We start from the raw sequence: 17,059 nt of genomic DNA on the forward strand, positions 1-17,059 counted from the left end.
AGCTTTTTGTGTACTTTCCCCTTTAAATCATTCCTATCCAAGTACCTGTCCAAATGTCTTTTAAAAATTGTTATATTATCTGCCTCAACGATCTCCTCCGGCAGCTCATTCCAGGTACCCACCACTCCTTGTGTGAAAAAGTTTCACCCCTCACCCTCCTGCGCTCCAAAGAATAAAGAGGCCTGCCCAACCTCTCCTTTTAGCACAGCCCTCAAGTCCTGGCAACATCCTTGTAAATCTTCTCTGCACTCCAATTGTTGTTTGCCCTTCCCCAATTTAGTACTTTGCCCCAAGGTCCAGAATTATCCGTGTATATAATAATTATCTTAAAATGTATGGACCTGTGATCACTGTTTCCAAAATACTCGTCTATTGAAACACCAGGCACCTATCCAGGGACGTTTCCCAATAAAAGGTCCAGTATGGCACCTCCTCCAGTTGGGCTATGTATCAAGAAACATTTTAGGACGTACCAAACAAAAATTATTTGCCATTTTGCACTGAGCATGTTCCAGTCAATACTGGGGAAGGTAAGTCGCCCCACTCTGACAACACTTGCTCTTACATCCTTCTGTAATCTGTAGTCTGCCTTTTATATCTGTTCCTCTACCTCCTGGTGGCAGTTAGGACGCCAATAGTATAATCCCATCAGAGTGATGTCGTTTTTCTTATTTGGAGTTCTATTTTCTTATTTTTGATCTCTACACTCAAACTCCACACAAGTACCAACTGAGTACTCCACACGTATACCAACCCTAGTCCATGGTGCTAACTCAAATGTACACAGGCATCATCCCTCAACTGTTTTTTTCTGCTGCAACAACTGCATTGGGATTGCCTACTGCACCCATGCGGAACTCGTTGATAAAGAGTGGAAACTCGAGTGGAAACTGCGAGAAGCGGGTCCTGTGTCGACGGCTCCCGTTATCCCCGAGCCCAGCTCTGTTGCCATGGTGAGGGCCGGGGAGGAATCCCGTCGGCCAACAGCGGCTGGGCGACGTTGCCATGGTGACGAGAAACACAGCAGCCGATGCCGGAGACTAGGGGCAAGAGGCGACGCGGCGAGCAAGGGTAGCCGGTGGAAAAGGGCCGTGCCGCCGGAGCGGCTTCCTCCCTGAGTCCGCATCATCTCCCGATGGTGTAAGTGTACTCAGGGTTAGGTAGTTGTGGTGCTGGGTCCGGCCGCCATTGTTTCCTTCCTCCCCCCCGGATCTAATTACGTACGCCTCATTCTCTTTTCACTTTTGAAACTTTTTATTTGTTTTTTTTTGTACGGGGTGTCTGGGAAAAGTATCATTGTCTGAGAAGAAACTTTACGGTGAAAGACTGTGCCCTTTCCGGGAATGTTGCGCGATGTGAATAATACAAGGGGCACATATGGAGACACTGAAAGCTGCAGATGCTGGAATCGTGAGCAAAAAAATCAAACTGTTTGAGGAACTCGGAAGGTCAGACTGCATCTGTGGAGTGAAATGGACAAGGCGGTATTTCGGTTTGGGACTATTCTTCAGACTTAAGAAAATAAGTTCTTAGCATAAGATGAAGCGTCATCTGTTCATTTTCTTCCAGATTTCCTCCAGTTGTTAGTTTTTTGCTCAAGTTTAAGGATTGATTAAAACAATGCAGGATGTAAGAATCACTTTATTATTGGGGTGGGTAAAAGGGGTAATTTATTGGTAAATGTCACAACGTAATGATATAATGTAGATACACAACTAGTATCAGAAGGAATGATTAAGGCCCTTTGTCAGAACTGGAAAGGAGATTAAAAAAAAACTAATTAAAGTGTAGGGAGGGTGGAGGGGGATGTCTCTGATAGGGTAGTGGGTGACCATGAGGATAAGCTGTAAACAAGATGATCTTGCCAATATATCAATGGGAGTAGTTAGAGAGTGAGAACATAGACAGAAGAATGTATGAGTTACAAAATGCAGGGAAGGTAGCAAAGCTCTGGAACCAAGGGTGCCAGAAGATTGTTGGTGGACCTGTATTTCCAACTCTGGATAATAATAATAAAATGTCCTGATTTTGTCCAATTAACAGCTGACAATTATCCCATTCCTTAGCTTGCATCTGAGTAAAATTCATTTCAAAACGCATTTATGGTTTACGATTATTTAAATGGTAAATGTAGCTTCAGAAGCATTTTCTTTTTGCATGTTAAAACCCACCTGAGAACCATGGAAGATTTTGCAATTTTAATGATGGATTTTTCACTTTTAAAACTTTTTATATAACAAATTAATAAAGATAAAACATAATGCCTTGCTTTTGATGAAATTCAGTGAGCAAACGCGATAATTCCCGATATTTTCTATCTTTATATCTCCACGGCCAATGTTTGCTAACCACTTCCGCTGTTGTTGCACCTTCAGCTCCCTCTTGTCTTTACCTTTGTTTTTCTTTATCTTCTGGACTCTAAAGTAAGATAACTGTGCCTCGAGGTCACCCCGACTGGCACAGTTATTTATAGCTCAAAAACGGGCCGTTTTCGCGGTTTTTAACGGGTGTGAAAGTACGCATTTCCAGCATCAATAACATGTACCGGAAGTGACGTTTGTACCCCAGTTAAATTTTGCATCCACGTGGGTGAGGATCTATGATCCAGTGACCTTTCGTGAAATCACCCTATACACTTCTGCGGTCAGAGTTTTGATCTGGGGAGACCTCCACTCATCGAAACACGTGGGTTATATTCTTCACAAGTTTTTAATCTCATAGTAAATGGTAGAACCCTGGATAGTGTTACAGGATACAGGTTGGTTCTCTGAAAGTGGTGAGTCAAATGGAAAGTGTAGTGAAGAAGTTGTTTGGCATGCTTGCCTTCATTCAGAAGGTATTGAGTACGAAAGTTGGGACACCATGATGTAACTGTACAAGCCATTGATAGGACCCTACCTGGAGGGCTGTATGCAGTTGTAGTTGCCCGGCTATAGGAAGAATGCCGTAATGTTGGAAAGGGCGCAGATTAAATTCACCAGGATGTTTCCTGGACTTGTGGGCTTGAATTTTGAGGGATAGGTTAGTTTTGCTGGGAATGCCCTTATTGAGGTGTACAATATCATGAGGGGCATGTATAAAATGAATGCTTGCAGTCTCTTTCCCAGGGTAGAAGATTGTAAAGCAAGAGAGCATTGACCTATGCTGTGAGAGGGAGATTTAAGAGGTTAGTCCAGACGTGGAACGAGCTACCTGAAGGAGCTATAGATGTGGATACAATTATGACTTTTTAAGGATATTTGTACAGATGTATTGATTAGAAGGGGAAGTGGGCTATTTGCCAAATGCAGGTAAATGGGACTAGCCCAGAAAGATCCCAACTTGGCTAGCATGCAGTAGGTGGGGCAAAAGGCTTGCTTCCATGCTGTATAGCTCTTTGACTCTAACTTGATAAGTGATTTATGCAGAATATCCTGGCTCAGACCTTCCCTCAACCAAAATATTTTATTTGGTTGGTGCACTGAAGGGCTGGTTGAAGGTGGATCCTAGAATGTTGATCCTAAGTGACTCAGTAATGCCTTAGAATATAAAGGGAGGTGGTTCTGACTAGCCATGTCTGATTGTGTAGGAAGGAACTGTAGATGCTGGTTAGTTCTGAAGATACGTATAAAATGCTGGAGTGACGTCACCCATTCCTTGCTTCTAAAGATGCTGTCTGTCCAGCTGAATTACTCCAGCATTTTGTGTCTAGCCATGTCTGATTGGTGTCCATGACTTGCTGCAATTACACCAGCCTCAGGGCTATTTAATTGTTCTGAAGTCTCCATTAAACACAACTGCTGTTCTATACATTAGGTACAACCAGCCAATGCAATGGTTTCTTCATAATTCTTATTGGCTATAGGTTTACCAGGGGGCTTGAGGGTCCTTGTGAAATGCTCTGTTGCGTGAAGGACAGTTGTTATAATTTTACTTCTGGGAATTTAGCAATTTTTATTCACGATTGGGCAAAGGCTGTAATGAGTTCTCGGGCACAATTTATCAGCGCTACAGCCAGGATGTCATCAACTCACATAACATTTGGTGTATTCAGTTTTCTCAGGTATTTTCTGATATAGCAGAAAATGAATTGAATTGACTGAAGAGTTTGTGACCTCAGAAGAAGGCTGAAATGAATCGTCCACTCAGCAATTTTGGCTGAAATTTGCAAAAGCTCTGGCCTTGTTTTTGACACTCACATTCTGGATTGAACTTTTATTGATGATATAAGTTGATCACATAGTTTTCTCCTGTTAACAGTTCAATTCTCCACCAAAAACCTATGTGATACATTTGCAGAATTCTGATCGAGCCATTTGATTGTGCCCATTGCATACTGCCTTGGGTGCTTAGCATGCATTTAGTCCTGTGTTGCTTCACCAGACACAGCATCTAATTTTTATGTTCTTTCAGCACTTTGTTTATTTTTTTGTAAAATAGCATCCACAGTTCCTCGTGTCTTCATCTTTAAGTACGCCTGTTACTCGTCAATTATGCCTTTTTTGTTCTCATCGCGTGCACTTAATACACCATATTTGATCATTTGGTGAAATGTAATTCTGTTGTTTTCAATGGTTGCCTTCAACTCATGATTGACTAGTTTTGAATTGATGTACATGCTTTAAAAAAAATGTATTCTCCATTACACTACTGGCACGAAGAATGTGAGGACACAGATATCACATGTGTTAGATGTCCGCCACCTGCTGCTGATTTGGTCAGATAACTAAGTTCTTTGTGACACTATCAACTCCATTATTGGTAATGCTACTACTATCATTGATGATGGAAATTAAATCTCCAACCCTGCATCCATCATCATACTCATAGTCAGAGATCAGAAAAGTGTGTTTTGGCTCAAGACCATCAATCTTCACTTATCCCATCGGCCAATACTTGGTCTGTAAACTTCGATGCATTGGCAATTCAGTGCTCGTCTCGATACTTTTTAAAATTTGTAACAGCACCCACTTCCACTACCAAACCAGGCAGTGTGTTTCAGATTCCAACCATCCTCTGGGTGAAAAAAATCCTCCTTCGATTCCCTGTAAAGCTCTACTTCTTACCCTACATATACAGTATGTCATATATATATATAGTTTATGACATTCTGTTGTAGGAAAAACTTTCCCAATATTCCATCTATTCCATCTATTCCATCATAATGATGTATACTTCTATCACGTTCCCCCTCAAACTCTTTGGAAAGGGAGAAGGGTGAAGATAGTAACTAAGGCTGGAAGTTATTTATTGTGCATTCTTGATGAAAACATTTCTGACCACAACTGGATTCCATTTGGGGGGTGGAGGGGAAATACATAGCAGTACCCATGAACAGCAAGCAGCCTGATCAGAGGATGCCAAAATGTATCTGTGATTTTGATAATGTGCAGGGAAACACCACATAATGGTTCTTGCTCTTGTACAGTATGATCATTGACCTGCAGTCTGCCTAACTTTTTTCATACTTACAGTTAAACAATTGTGAAGTGAATACAAAATGGCTACAGACAGCGTTGAATCAACTGATCAAGCCATGAATGGCGCCATTCTCAAGTTGTCGGATGGACTTAAAAGGAAAGCGGTGGAACTGGTCAATCCAAAGCTTGTTAAAAAGGCAACACATCTTAAGGTACGACTAAAAGTGAGAACTTTTTCCAAGTCAAAAAAGAGTCAGTGCTGAATTAAAATTCTGGACATGCTACAGCTCATGAGTTTGGCAATGCATTTTGTTATCTTACTAGGTTAATTTGAATTAAGGGGATTGCAAATTCATAGGAGAGATCTGATGTTGGCCTCAGAGTAGTTAGTTTCTGCTGTGTCATTGGTGTCAATCTTTGCAACACAGCACAACCAATTTGTCTCTAATTCTTCAGAGGCAGCTGTCTGGGCTGCCAAACTTTGAAAACTTGATTTGAAATTGCCCAAAGTCATGGAGTTATTCTCTCCATGCCAAACAAGAAACCCCATCAAAGCCAGTCATATTTGACCGCATTTGGCCCATATACATATAAATTCTTCCTATCCATGTACACATCCAATTATCTTACAGAGATAAATTATTATTGTATCTGCCTCAACTACTTCCTCTGTCAGCTTGTTCCATATACCCATCACCCTATATGTTGAAAAAGTTGTACCTTGTGTTCCTATTAAATATTTCCCTCTCATGTTATATTTATGCCCTCTAGTTTTTGACTCACTACCATGTGAGAAAGACTCTATGCATTCATCCTATCTATTCCCCTCATGATTTTATACTTCTATAAGATCACCCCTCAGTCTCCTGTTCTTGAAGGAATAAAGTCCTAGCCTGCCTGATTTCTCCCTATAGAATCTCAGTGACAGATTTGTAAATAATCTCCGCACTCTTTCCAGTTTAATAGCATATTTCATATAGCGAATTGACCACAACTGAACACAATACTTAAGGTGCAGCCTCACCAACTTTAACATACAGTATGTCCTAACCTCTATACTCAATTCCCTGATTGATGAAGTCCAGCATGGCAAAAGCCTTCTTCATCAACATCTACTTGTGATGCTACTTTCACAGAACTATATACTTGTAATCCCTCTGCTCTACAACACATCCTAGTTGACCTGTGAAGGTCCTGCATGGTTTGGCTTTCAAAAATGCAACCTCAAATTATCTCAACAAACTCCATTTGCTATTCCTCACCCACTTGGCCAGCTGATCAAGATCCTACTGTATTTCTCGATAACCCTCTTTTCTGTCTACGATATTACTCGGCTCGGCGATCGTTTCGCTGATCACCTCCGTTCAGTCCACCTTAACTGGTTGCTCAGCACTTTAACTCCCCCTCCCATTCCCAATTGGACCTTTCTGTCCTGGGCCCCCATTGTCAAAGTGAGGCCCAGCGCAAATTGGAGGAACAGCACCTCATATTTTGTTTGGGTACCTTACATCCCAGTGGTATGAACATTGACTTCTCTAACTTCAAATAGCCCTTGCTTTCCCACTCTCTCCACCCCCCCCCCCCCCTTCCCAGTTCTCCCACCAGTCTTACTGTCTCTGACTACAGTCTATCTCCATCCCGCCCACTCTCTTGGCTTCAGCAATCCCAATATTCGAGTTTGCACATTCAATCAATATTATTATATTGTGCCTAATCATTGTGTATCATTCCAAAATTTAGTAGAATTGTGATATGCTCTTTGCATCCCTTGGTAAGGTTTATTCCCTAATTGTTTTTATGCAGCGATGTGTTCCTTGTTAGCAAATGTTTGAACAAGGCATTAACCAGCATTGTTTGTATATGTGTAGTCTGTGGAAAATCAACAGTTTGATTTATTGAAGATTCTCTTCAATTACCTATGTTTATGAGACACTCTGAGTTACAATAACCTTTGTTTACACTCATTTGATTTTTCTTCTAGTGTATTGACTTTATAAAATGTCTTGCATGTACTCAACTACCAGTACAAGATTGCATCTGCAATTTCAAAAGTTTGTAGAGATTAATAATTGGCAGATTTTTAATTGTGCAAAAGGCAATTAAATTGTCCATAAGGGATCCTTGAAGATAGTGTAGAGATAATTTGATACATATCTGCTGAGATTAAGATGCAAGAAGATTTGAGCTGTTGAAATATTGGCTTTCTAGGTTTCCCTGCTTCGGATCCTACATAAACCTTTGTTCTTGCGCTATTCGGTACCATCTATGTTATATATTATTAAATATCATACATTTTGATGAACAATCCTTGCACTATGTTAAAAAAAATTGCATCGAGAATTTTTTTTCAGATTTTGCACCTGACGCCAACTTTTCAGTAATGAAAGGTTATGACCTTGTTATTTTGTTTTCACAAGATCAGAACACCATGTTTTCTTTTAGCTGTAGGGATGCTCTTGAAGAACCAGCTGTTGTCTATTTTCTGACTTGGGTCTAAAATTGATTTCTTGCACATGGCAAATTTTAAGCATCAATCGATCTTCACTTGTCACAAACAAGATGAATTCTCAGGGTAACAGCTGTAATGTTGCCAATAGCTTATCTTTCTAAGCACACTTTCGGATTTTTATCTTTCAGCTAACTCCATCAGCATTCATGAGAGAGATGTCCCTTGACACAAAACAGAAGTTAGCAGATACTCATGAGATGTATCTTCCTCCAATTGTTGAACTTCTCGATATGGCTGAAACCACACTGCAGAAGGTACAGTTCATTATTCTCAGTGCATTTTTTTGGTGCAAATAAACTAAATTAGATGGGATTTTACAGAATCTTCTTTATAATGTTATGTTTGCTGTTTTTCATTGTGAAAGCCTTGTACTATAACATAGCTAATTTTATTATAAAATTATATTTTGCCCACACCTAAGCCTGGTTATCTTGGATTTATTCATACAGTGCAATAAGTAGTGGTGCCTTGAAACAGACGCCAAATAAATAAAGCCTTGTACTTTTTGTATTCCATTTGGAAGGTCATAGTGTTTTCCACAGCCAGTGAAATACTTAGGAAATCTAAGAGCATTTGTAAATATAAGTAATGTGGCCATCACAAATAGCATTGCGATGACCATATTATCTGGTTATGTGATATTGATTGATGGATCAATATGGCAATAATACAGTAGATAACATACCGCCTCTTTGAAATGTTGCAGTGGGATATTTTAAACTAGGCTGAGAACATTGAAAGGGCCTTGTTTTACATTTTATCTGAAAAGTGACAGCTTGGATAGTACAGTACTTATTTGAATGGAATGTCAGCCTAGAATTTTGTGCTCAACTTGTGATGGTGGAACATGACCCACAAAACCTCATAACTCAAATACAAGAGGGCTTCCAAGTTAGCCAGAAAGGAAAAAGTTCAATTATGCAAATTAGTTGCAGTGCTTTTGAATGGTTCTTTATTATCACAAATACACGTACAGTGACATTTTTTTTGCATACTATTCAATAAAATATCAGTTTACTCAAGGACAATCTTCAAATAGTACAAAGTGTATAGAAATAATCCACTGAGACCACATGCAAGAGTCTCCAAGTTTTCGCATTTTCAAAGTCCACGTGCTCGATCTTCTTGAGTGGCGCCCGATCCAGGCGAGACCCATGTTGCTGCAGGGCCTCCGGCTGTCTCCTCCGTCCGGGTTATCCAGTCCTCTCCTGTCCTCACCCGGTCACCTTTAGCCTTTGTGTCCTGCCTTGAGGTCGTGGAAGGCAAGACATTGGTTTCCTCTCTTACTGGGCCTTGCTCTTGCGTTCGCCGTTGCCGGCTCCCACCTTCCTAATTTCCGGTTCTTCAGTATGGGGGAAGAGCTGGGCCAGGCGGGTTTTCTCAATAGTCCATGGCACTTCCTTCTGATCATGCAGCCAGTGAGCCCTTCCTTCTGGTCGCACGGCCCGTCAGCCCTTCCGAGAGGAGGGCAATGGATGCATAAAGTAGGAGGTGTGCCTATCTTTCACAATGTGGACACATTTTGTGTCTTGACTGAAACGAGCTGATGGTTTAATAGAAATGTAGTATGAGAAACTTAACGACTTATGTACATGTTAGAATAAACACGGCCTCTTAGTCCTGAATCATAGGATTATATCATGAAATTGATCGATTCAAGATATTAATATCTGGTTTCACTATTTTATTCATGGTTTACAATGAATATTATAGCATTTCAATTGCACAAAGTACCTGAATTTATCTTGATCGTGGCCCAAAGTTGAGAATCAAGAAAGTAACCCAGAGATCTTTGGGGGGTAGCAAGCTGGAAATTCTAGTTGTTGCATGTGCAGCCACAGTCGGGCATGCATGGGTTCATTGGAGCAGGAAGGCTGTGGCTGGAAAAGCCTATCTCACCAGCATCTCGTACAACTGTAACATAACCATCCATCTTCAAAACTCAATACCCTGACTGATAAAGGTCAATGTACCAAAAGCCTTTTTTTTTAACCACCCTATCTACCAGTAATGCCACTTGCAGGGAACCGTGCACCTGTGCTCCAGGAACCCTCTGCAACACTCCGTAGGGCCCGGCCATTCACTGTGAGGCTCCTGCCCTCGTTTGACTTCCCAAAATACAACACCTCACACTTGTTTGCCTGACAAAGCCTGCTCAGTGATCAGTGGACAGACAAAGGGGATTTTTGATAGGCTGATGGATGGAGAAAGGACAGAGATAAAAAGACAAAAGATGAGAAATAAGCATTGTAGAGGGGTGAATTGTGAAGCCAGGGGAAGGAATACAGGTGGAAGGGGAGGAGGGGTAAGCCAGGAAGAGGGGAGGAAGGGAAAAAAGAAAGAAAAAGGTTGTTTGTACGTTAGTCACCTAAACTTGGAAAGTTCAATGTTCATACTGTTAGATTGCAAGCTGCCCACAGTGAGATGCTTTCCCCCAATGTATGTGTGGCCTCACTCAGGTAATGGAGGAGGCCAAGACAGAAAGGTCAGTATGGGAATGGGAGGTGGAGTTAAAATGGGTAGGTGATGGTGTGGATGTCCTCCTCCACTGCAGGCGAGATAGAGGTGCTGCTCTGTGCCACTGCAGGCTGCGTTTGATCCATGCGCTCAGCCTCTTGGGGTGATATCTGATCCATTTGAGCCCCAGGCTGTTGCAGGGCCTCCTGCTGCCCACTCCATCGGCACCTTGCTCCAGACGCATCGACCCATCCCTTGTCTCAAACGGCCACCGTTTTGCCTCCGTGGCTCCTCCCGCAGCTGATCTTGGAATGCCCATAGCGCCTCTGAGGGCAGGAGGTACGACCCCACCCCACATACCGGCATCATTCATTTCCTGTGTCTGCCGCTGCCATCTTTACAGCTGTTGCCATCTCTTTAAGCAACTCCCCCTCTTCTTTTAACCCCACCTCTATCTAGCCCGCTGTATCCATATCCTGGATTGTTAAGATGCTAGTCTTTCCCTTCTCTAGCTAGGTTTCTGTAACAGCGAAAACGTTCCAGTCGCATGTACCTATCCACACCCTGAGTTTATCCACATTACTCGTCATTTCTCATGTAAATAGATGCCAGTTAATACAACCGTCCTTCCTTACTCTTCCTGTTCTCCTGTTTTGTCTATCTGCGAACTTTGCTTTCACAGACTTCCAGCCCCTCTCCGTGAAAATCTAGTTTATATCTTCCCAAGCATCACCAGCAAACCTGTCTGCCTGTATATTGGATTCCCCTCCAGTTCAGTTGCAAACCGTCCCTCTTGCAAATGTTACCTCTGTTCCAAAAGAATTTCAAATGGTCCAAAAATCAGAATCCTTGCCCCCCTGCACCAACTCCTCAGCCACACATCCAGCTGTCCTATCTTACTGTTTTACCCTCATTAGCACATGGCACCGGTTGCAATCCAGGGATTACTAATCTTGAGGTCCTGTACCTTAAGCCCAGCTCCATGTATTCACTCAGCAAAACTTCATCCCATTTCCTTTGACACAAACATTTGTGCTAATGTACACAATGACCTCCAGCTGCTCACACTCCTTCTTGAGAATCTTCGCTTCACACCAGGGAGGCAATACGCCTGTTGTTGAGAGGAATGGCCACAGAGGACCCCATCACTCTCTGCATAGTCCCTTTCCTAGTGGTCACACACTACTTACAGCCTGTACACTAGATGTGACCTAGATCTATCTATCATTCTTTTATGCTTGCATGCAGTCACTCTAGGATGTTAACTGCTTTCAGCTTCTCCAATCTCTCCCATGCCTCAGGGAAAAATCGCCCAGCTTGTTCAATCTCTCCCCATAACTCAAGTCCTCCAATCCAGGCAATGTCATGGTGAATCTCCTCTGCATTTCAATGCTGTGATTGATGCAGTCATTAATTTGCTTTTTGCATTGAATATTCTATGTAGTTCCATGGTACTCTGCACTATTCACTACATTGCAAAGATCACCATTTGGAAATTGAAGTTTTGCAACTTTAGGACATTTGTTTTTACATTCTTCAAGGCTCATGTTAAAGACAGGGAATCGCCAAGTCACAAACAATGAGTTGACTCTAAAAAAGTCTAGAGATTGTAAGAATTTAGATGTTCAGGGCATCAAATCAGTAAGCCATGATTAGAACATGAGGGAGTTGGACAGCAAAGGGCATTGAGTATAAAGTTGAGTTGGTATTTTACAATTGTACAAGATGTTGTTGAGGCTGCATTTGGAGTATTATGTTCGTTTTTGGTCATTCTGCTATAAGAAAGAGTGCAGATATTTATCAGGAGGTTGTCAGGACTTGAGAGCCTATGCTGTAGGGAGAGGTTGGGGTAGGGAGAGTTTGGGCAGGCTAGGACTTAATTCCTTGGAGCGCAGCAGGCTGAGAGGTGATCTTGCAGATGGGGTATAAAATCACGAGGGGAATAGATAGATTGAGTGCTGAGAGTCTTTTACTCAGATTAGCGTAATCAAGAACCAGACGATATGGGTTTAAGGTGAGAATAAAAATATTTAATTAACGGGGATATTGGCCAAATGTGGAAATGAGGGACTAGCATAGATAATTCGGCATGGGCAAGATGGGATGACTCTAGTTGAAGATGAAAAATCACACAATGACTCTCAGAAAACTAAATACAAAATCAAATAACTTTAAAAAGATGAAAAGGGCAATATATATATATATATATATATATATATATATATATATATATATATATATATATATATATATATATATATATATATATATATATATATGATTAAAATTAATAGGCTCAACACTGAAGTTAGAAACTGTTCCAAATGTCCAATATTCATATTTTACAGCAAAAAACCTGGCGCTCAGGAAATAGGACTGAGCTGATTGCTTTGGCCCTAGACAGCTGTTGCAGTTTGGTTGCAAAATAAATTCTCATAAGTTGAAATGTCATTTTTGATCTTGGTGTATGTCTGCTGCCAATGGGCGCTCACAGATGTGATTTTTGTTTGATCATGCAATTTTTCTAGACTTGGCTCAACTTAATGAATAATGATATGCATAATTGAGTTATTAAGAGCAGTTAATTTACTAGCATTTTTGCAGCTTCAGAACTGGGCCTGCTTGGCTCGGTCAGCAGTGCTTTCCCCTACAAGTCAAGGTAAACATGCCTCGTGCAGCCAGGTATTTGTTGTATGGCCAGATTTTTGTCTTTTAGATATATTCAGCTGGTTTATTATTCTTGTTTAGCTGACATGATGATTTAATTTTAGTAAGAGAGTATCAGTGACTGAAGGAATAAATTAAAAAATAATAATATTAGACCTTAACTTGTTGAAAAGTGACTGTTTCCCCGAGTAGAAACAGTAGTAATGGGCCTGTGGACTATTAAAAAAAAAATTGGGGGGGATTATTATGTAATTACTTAATAAAGTCCAGCAATGATTTATGCTATTGAAATATAGAAGAAATATCTGTTCCTCAGCCACACAAATTTGCAATTAATATCGACCAAATTAGGCAACACGAGTTCCTTTCCCGACATAAGGAACAATCTTGAACATAATGATGAAGAAGTAAATCCAGAATTGATTAAACATCTGCTGCAAAAATAATAAATTGGGGAAAGTTGCAATCAGTGGTTATATTGTTTCTCAAAAGTAGTCAAATAATACTGCGATTTAGCTGTGAGCTAGTGGAGATTGATGCTTTGATGAATTAAAATTCATCTTATCCTCCATTTGCTATCCTATTTCCTCCATGTTTTGGTATGCTTTTAGTGTCTTCTGCAATAGAGCAGGTGCTGTTTATGAGCTATTGCCAAATGTATGCTTCCCATGAGTGACCCACACTGTATCCTAACCAGAGAAATATATACAGTTTCAGTGAGCGCAAAAGTGATGCACTAAATGTTAGAATTTCTAGGCTACTATGTATCCAGTGGGAACCTTCATGGCAAAGGTGAATATATTTAAAATTAGATCTAGACCATTCAACAACAAGGTGATGCCAGAGATTAAAAGGTTGCTGATGTTGAAAAAAATGTGAGGGGGGCAGACTAACTTCAGTCCAGTCATCTGCATGTTCTTGCTGAGGAAAATGTTGTAAGAATACTGAGCGATGGCAGGTCAGCATTTAGAGAATATATATTAATCAGGAACCTTCAGCATTGATTTTGATAAGAGAAGGTCATGTCTGACTAACTTAATTGAATTATTTGAGGAGGAAATGGAGTGTCAACACAGGTTGTGCATTTGATACACATTGATTTTAGCAAGGTGTTTGTCAAGGTTTTAACATAGAAAATAGAAAACATAGAAAATAGGTGCAGGAGGAGGCCATTTGGCCATTCGAGCCTGCACCGCCATTCATTGTGATCATGTCTAATCATCCACAATCAGTAACCCTTGTCTGCCTTCTCCCCATATCTCTTGATTCTGCTAACCCTTAGAGCTCTCGCTAACTCTATTTTAAATTCATCCATTGAGTTGGCCTCTCCTGCCATCTGTGGCAGAGAATTCCACAAATTAACAACTCTCTGTTTTTTTTTCTCATTCAGTTTTCAATGGCCTCCCCTTTATTCTTAGACTGTGGCCTCTGGTTCTGGACTCCCCCAACATCGGGAACATTTTTCCTGCATCTAGCTTGTCCAGTCCTTTTATAATTTTATACCTTTCTATAAAACCTCTCTTCCTCTTAAATTCCAGTGAATACAGGCCCAGTCTTTCCAATCTTCCCTCATATGACAGTCCCGCCATCCCGGGGATTAACCTCGCGATCCTAGGCTGCACTGCCTCAATAGCAAGGATGTCTTTCCTTGGATTAGGAGACCAAAACTGCACACAATACTCCAGATATGGTCTCACCAAAGCCCTGTACAACAAGAAGGACCTTGTTATTCCTATACTCAAATCTTCTCGTTATGAAGGCCAACATGCCATTAGAAGTCTTCACTGCCTGCTGTACCTGCATGTTTACTTTCTGTGACTGGTGTACAAGAACACCCAGGTCTCGTTGCACTTCCCTTTTTCCTAATTTGACACCATTGAGATAATAATCTGCCTCCTTATTTTTGCCACCAAAGTGGATAACCTCACATTTATCTACATTATACTGCATCTGCCATGCATCTGCCCACTCACTCAACCTGTCCAGGTCACCCTGCAACCTCCTAACATCCTCTTCACAGTTCACACTGCCACCCAGCTTTGGGTCATGTGCAAATTTGGTAGTGTTACTTTTAATCCCATCATCTAAATCATTGATATATATTGTAAATAGTTGCGGTCCCAGCACCGAGCCTTGTGGTACTCCACTCGCCACTGCCTGCCATTCTGACATGGACCCGTTTATTCCTACTCTTTGTTTCCTGTCTGCCAACCAATTCTCTATCCATGTCAATACCCCACCCCCGATACCATGTGCTCTAATTTTTCCCCTAATCTCCCGTGTGGGACTTTATCAAAGGCGTTCTGAAAGTCCAGATGCACTACATTAACTAGCTCTCCTTCATCTATTTTACTTGTCACATCCTCAAAAAATTCCAGAAGATTAGTCAAGAAGGATTTCCCCAACAAAAATACATGCTGACTTGGGCCAATCCTTTTACTGCTATCCGTGCAGATTGATGTAAAAGTCCTTGGGATATAAGGAAATGTAGAAAGTTGGATTAAAAATTCACTCTGTGGAAGAGAACAAAGAGTAACACACTGGTAGTGTGTTTGATAGTGTGGAAGGAAGTTCTGCGCTTCAGTGATGAAATATGAGGTGGGTTAGGAGTACATAAAATTGACAAATGGATTTTGATCTGGGACGTGGTGGGATAATTTAGGGAAATCAAGCAAGGCAAGTGATAAATAGTGTTATACCAAGAAGTGTAGAGCAATTCTTGGAATGCATGTCCCCACATATATCTGAAGGTGGCTGGATTAGGTAAAAAAGGTTAAGAAGATATGCAGGATACTTGCCTTTATTTCTAAGCATAAAATACCGGGAATGTGAATTCTGTTTCTCACTTCATCAATGGTTCCTGATCAGCTAAGTACATGAATATGGAGGTCTTGGTACAACTGCATCAAGTAAGGTACTTGTTCGGTCACAGAATACGCTGCTCAATCTGGTCACAACACCACCTCAAATAGCACTTGGGAGTGTAGAGGAGACCTGGGAGGGATGGAGAATTCTGATTGTATGGAGAGAATGGCTAATAGAAGTACAAGAATGGTCACTTGATAAACTATACCCTTCAAGGCTGTGGACCAGGAGCCTATACATTTGATCAGTGGAAAGTCCAATTTTGGCAGCATGGACTAAGTGGCCACCTTCTGTGCTATAAATTTCAATGATCCTGATATTCTATGGAGCATACTAAATATTTGTCTCTGTCATTCCTTTGTTACTAATTCCCAGTTGACTGACAGCATGACTTCTCATGGCATCAGTCAAATTTATGTGGCATGTTTCATATTTTGCTGAATCAAATCTTAATCATTAACCTTTTGCTTTTCTTTCACCATTGTTTCTTGATCACTCCTCGAGGTAACAAATGGGTTACAGTGACTGACTATAGCTCAGTCCCTCGAATTTTGGCAACTTCTTGGTAAATCTTCTGTGAACCCTTTCAAGCTTGACAACATCTTTCCTATAACATGATGACCAAAACTAACACAATAACCCAAATGTGGCCTCACCAATAACTTATATAATTGGAACATGACCTCCCAACTTCTATGCTCAATACTCTGACTGATGAAGGCCAAAGTGCTGTCAGGCTTCTTAACCACCCTATCCACCTGTAACACCACTTTCAAGTAACTATGCACTTTTTAAAAATGGTGAAAAGGTGAACGGAAAGGTGAATTCATTTCTTGCAATGAAGTATTTATAATTATCCCTAACAAATAAAACATGAGTTTGAGTTTGGGTTTAGTTTATTGTCAGGTGTACCGAGGTACAGTTAAAAGCTTTTGTTGCTTGCTAACCAGTCAGCAAAAATACATTACGTGATTACAATCAAGCCACTCACAGTGTATATATACATGTTAAAGGGAATAACGTGAATACTGTTTACTGCAAGATAAAGGCAGTAAAGTCTGATCAAAAATAGTCTGAGGGAATCCAATGAGGTAGATAGTAGTTCAGGACTGCTCTCTAATTGTGGTAGGATGGTTCAGTTACCTGATAATAGCTGGGAAGA

The 17,059-nt window shown here is 40.9% G+C and overlaps 1 protein-coding gene across 1 annotated transcript in view; it reads left to right on the forward strand.

Moving 5' to 3' along the window:
- The first annotated feature begins 521 nt into the window (after window positions 1-521).
- hydin (HYDIN axonemal central pair apparatus protein) overlaps window positions 522-17,059 on the forward strand; it is a 341,361-nt gene continuing 324,823 nt past the window's right edge. The window contains exons 1-3 of the mRNA XM_055648745.1: window positions 522-1,140; window positions 5,454-5,611; window positions 8,037-8,162. Of these exons, the coding sequence (XP_055504720.1) occupies window positions 5,480-5,611; window positions 8,037-8,162 (258 nt within the window). The 5' untranslated portion in view covers window positions 522-1,140; window positions 5,454-5,479. The remainder of the gene's footprint in view (window positions 1,141-5,453; window positions 5,612-8,036; window positions 8,163-17,059) is intronic.

The sequence above is a fragment of the Leucoraja erinacea genome, chromosome 17 (genome assembly GCF_028641065.1).
Source record: "Leucoraja erinacea ecotype New England chromosome 17, Leri_hhj_1, whole genome shotgun sequence".
NCBI lineage: Eukaryota > Metazoa > Chordata > Chondrichthyes > Rajiformes > Rajidae > Leucoraja > Leucoraja erinaceus.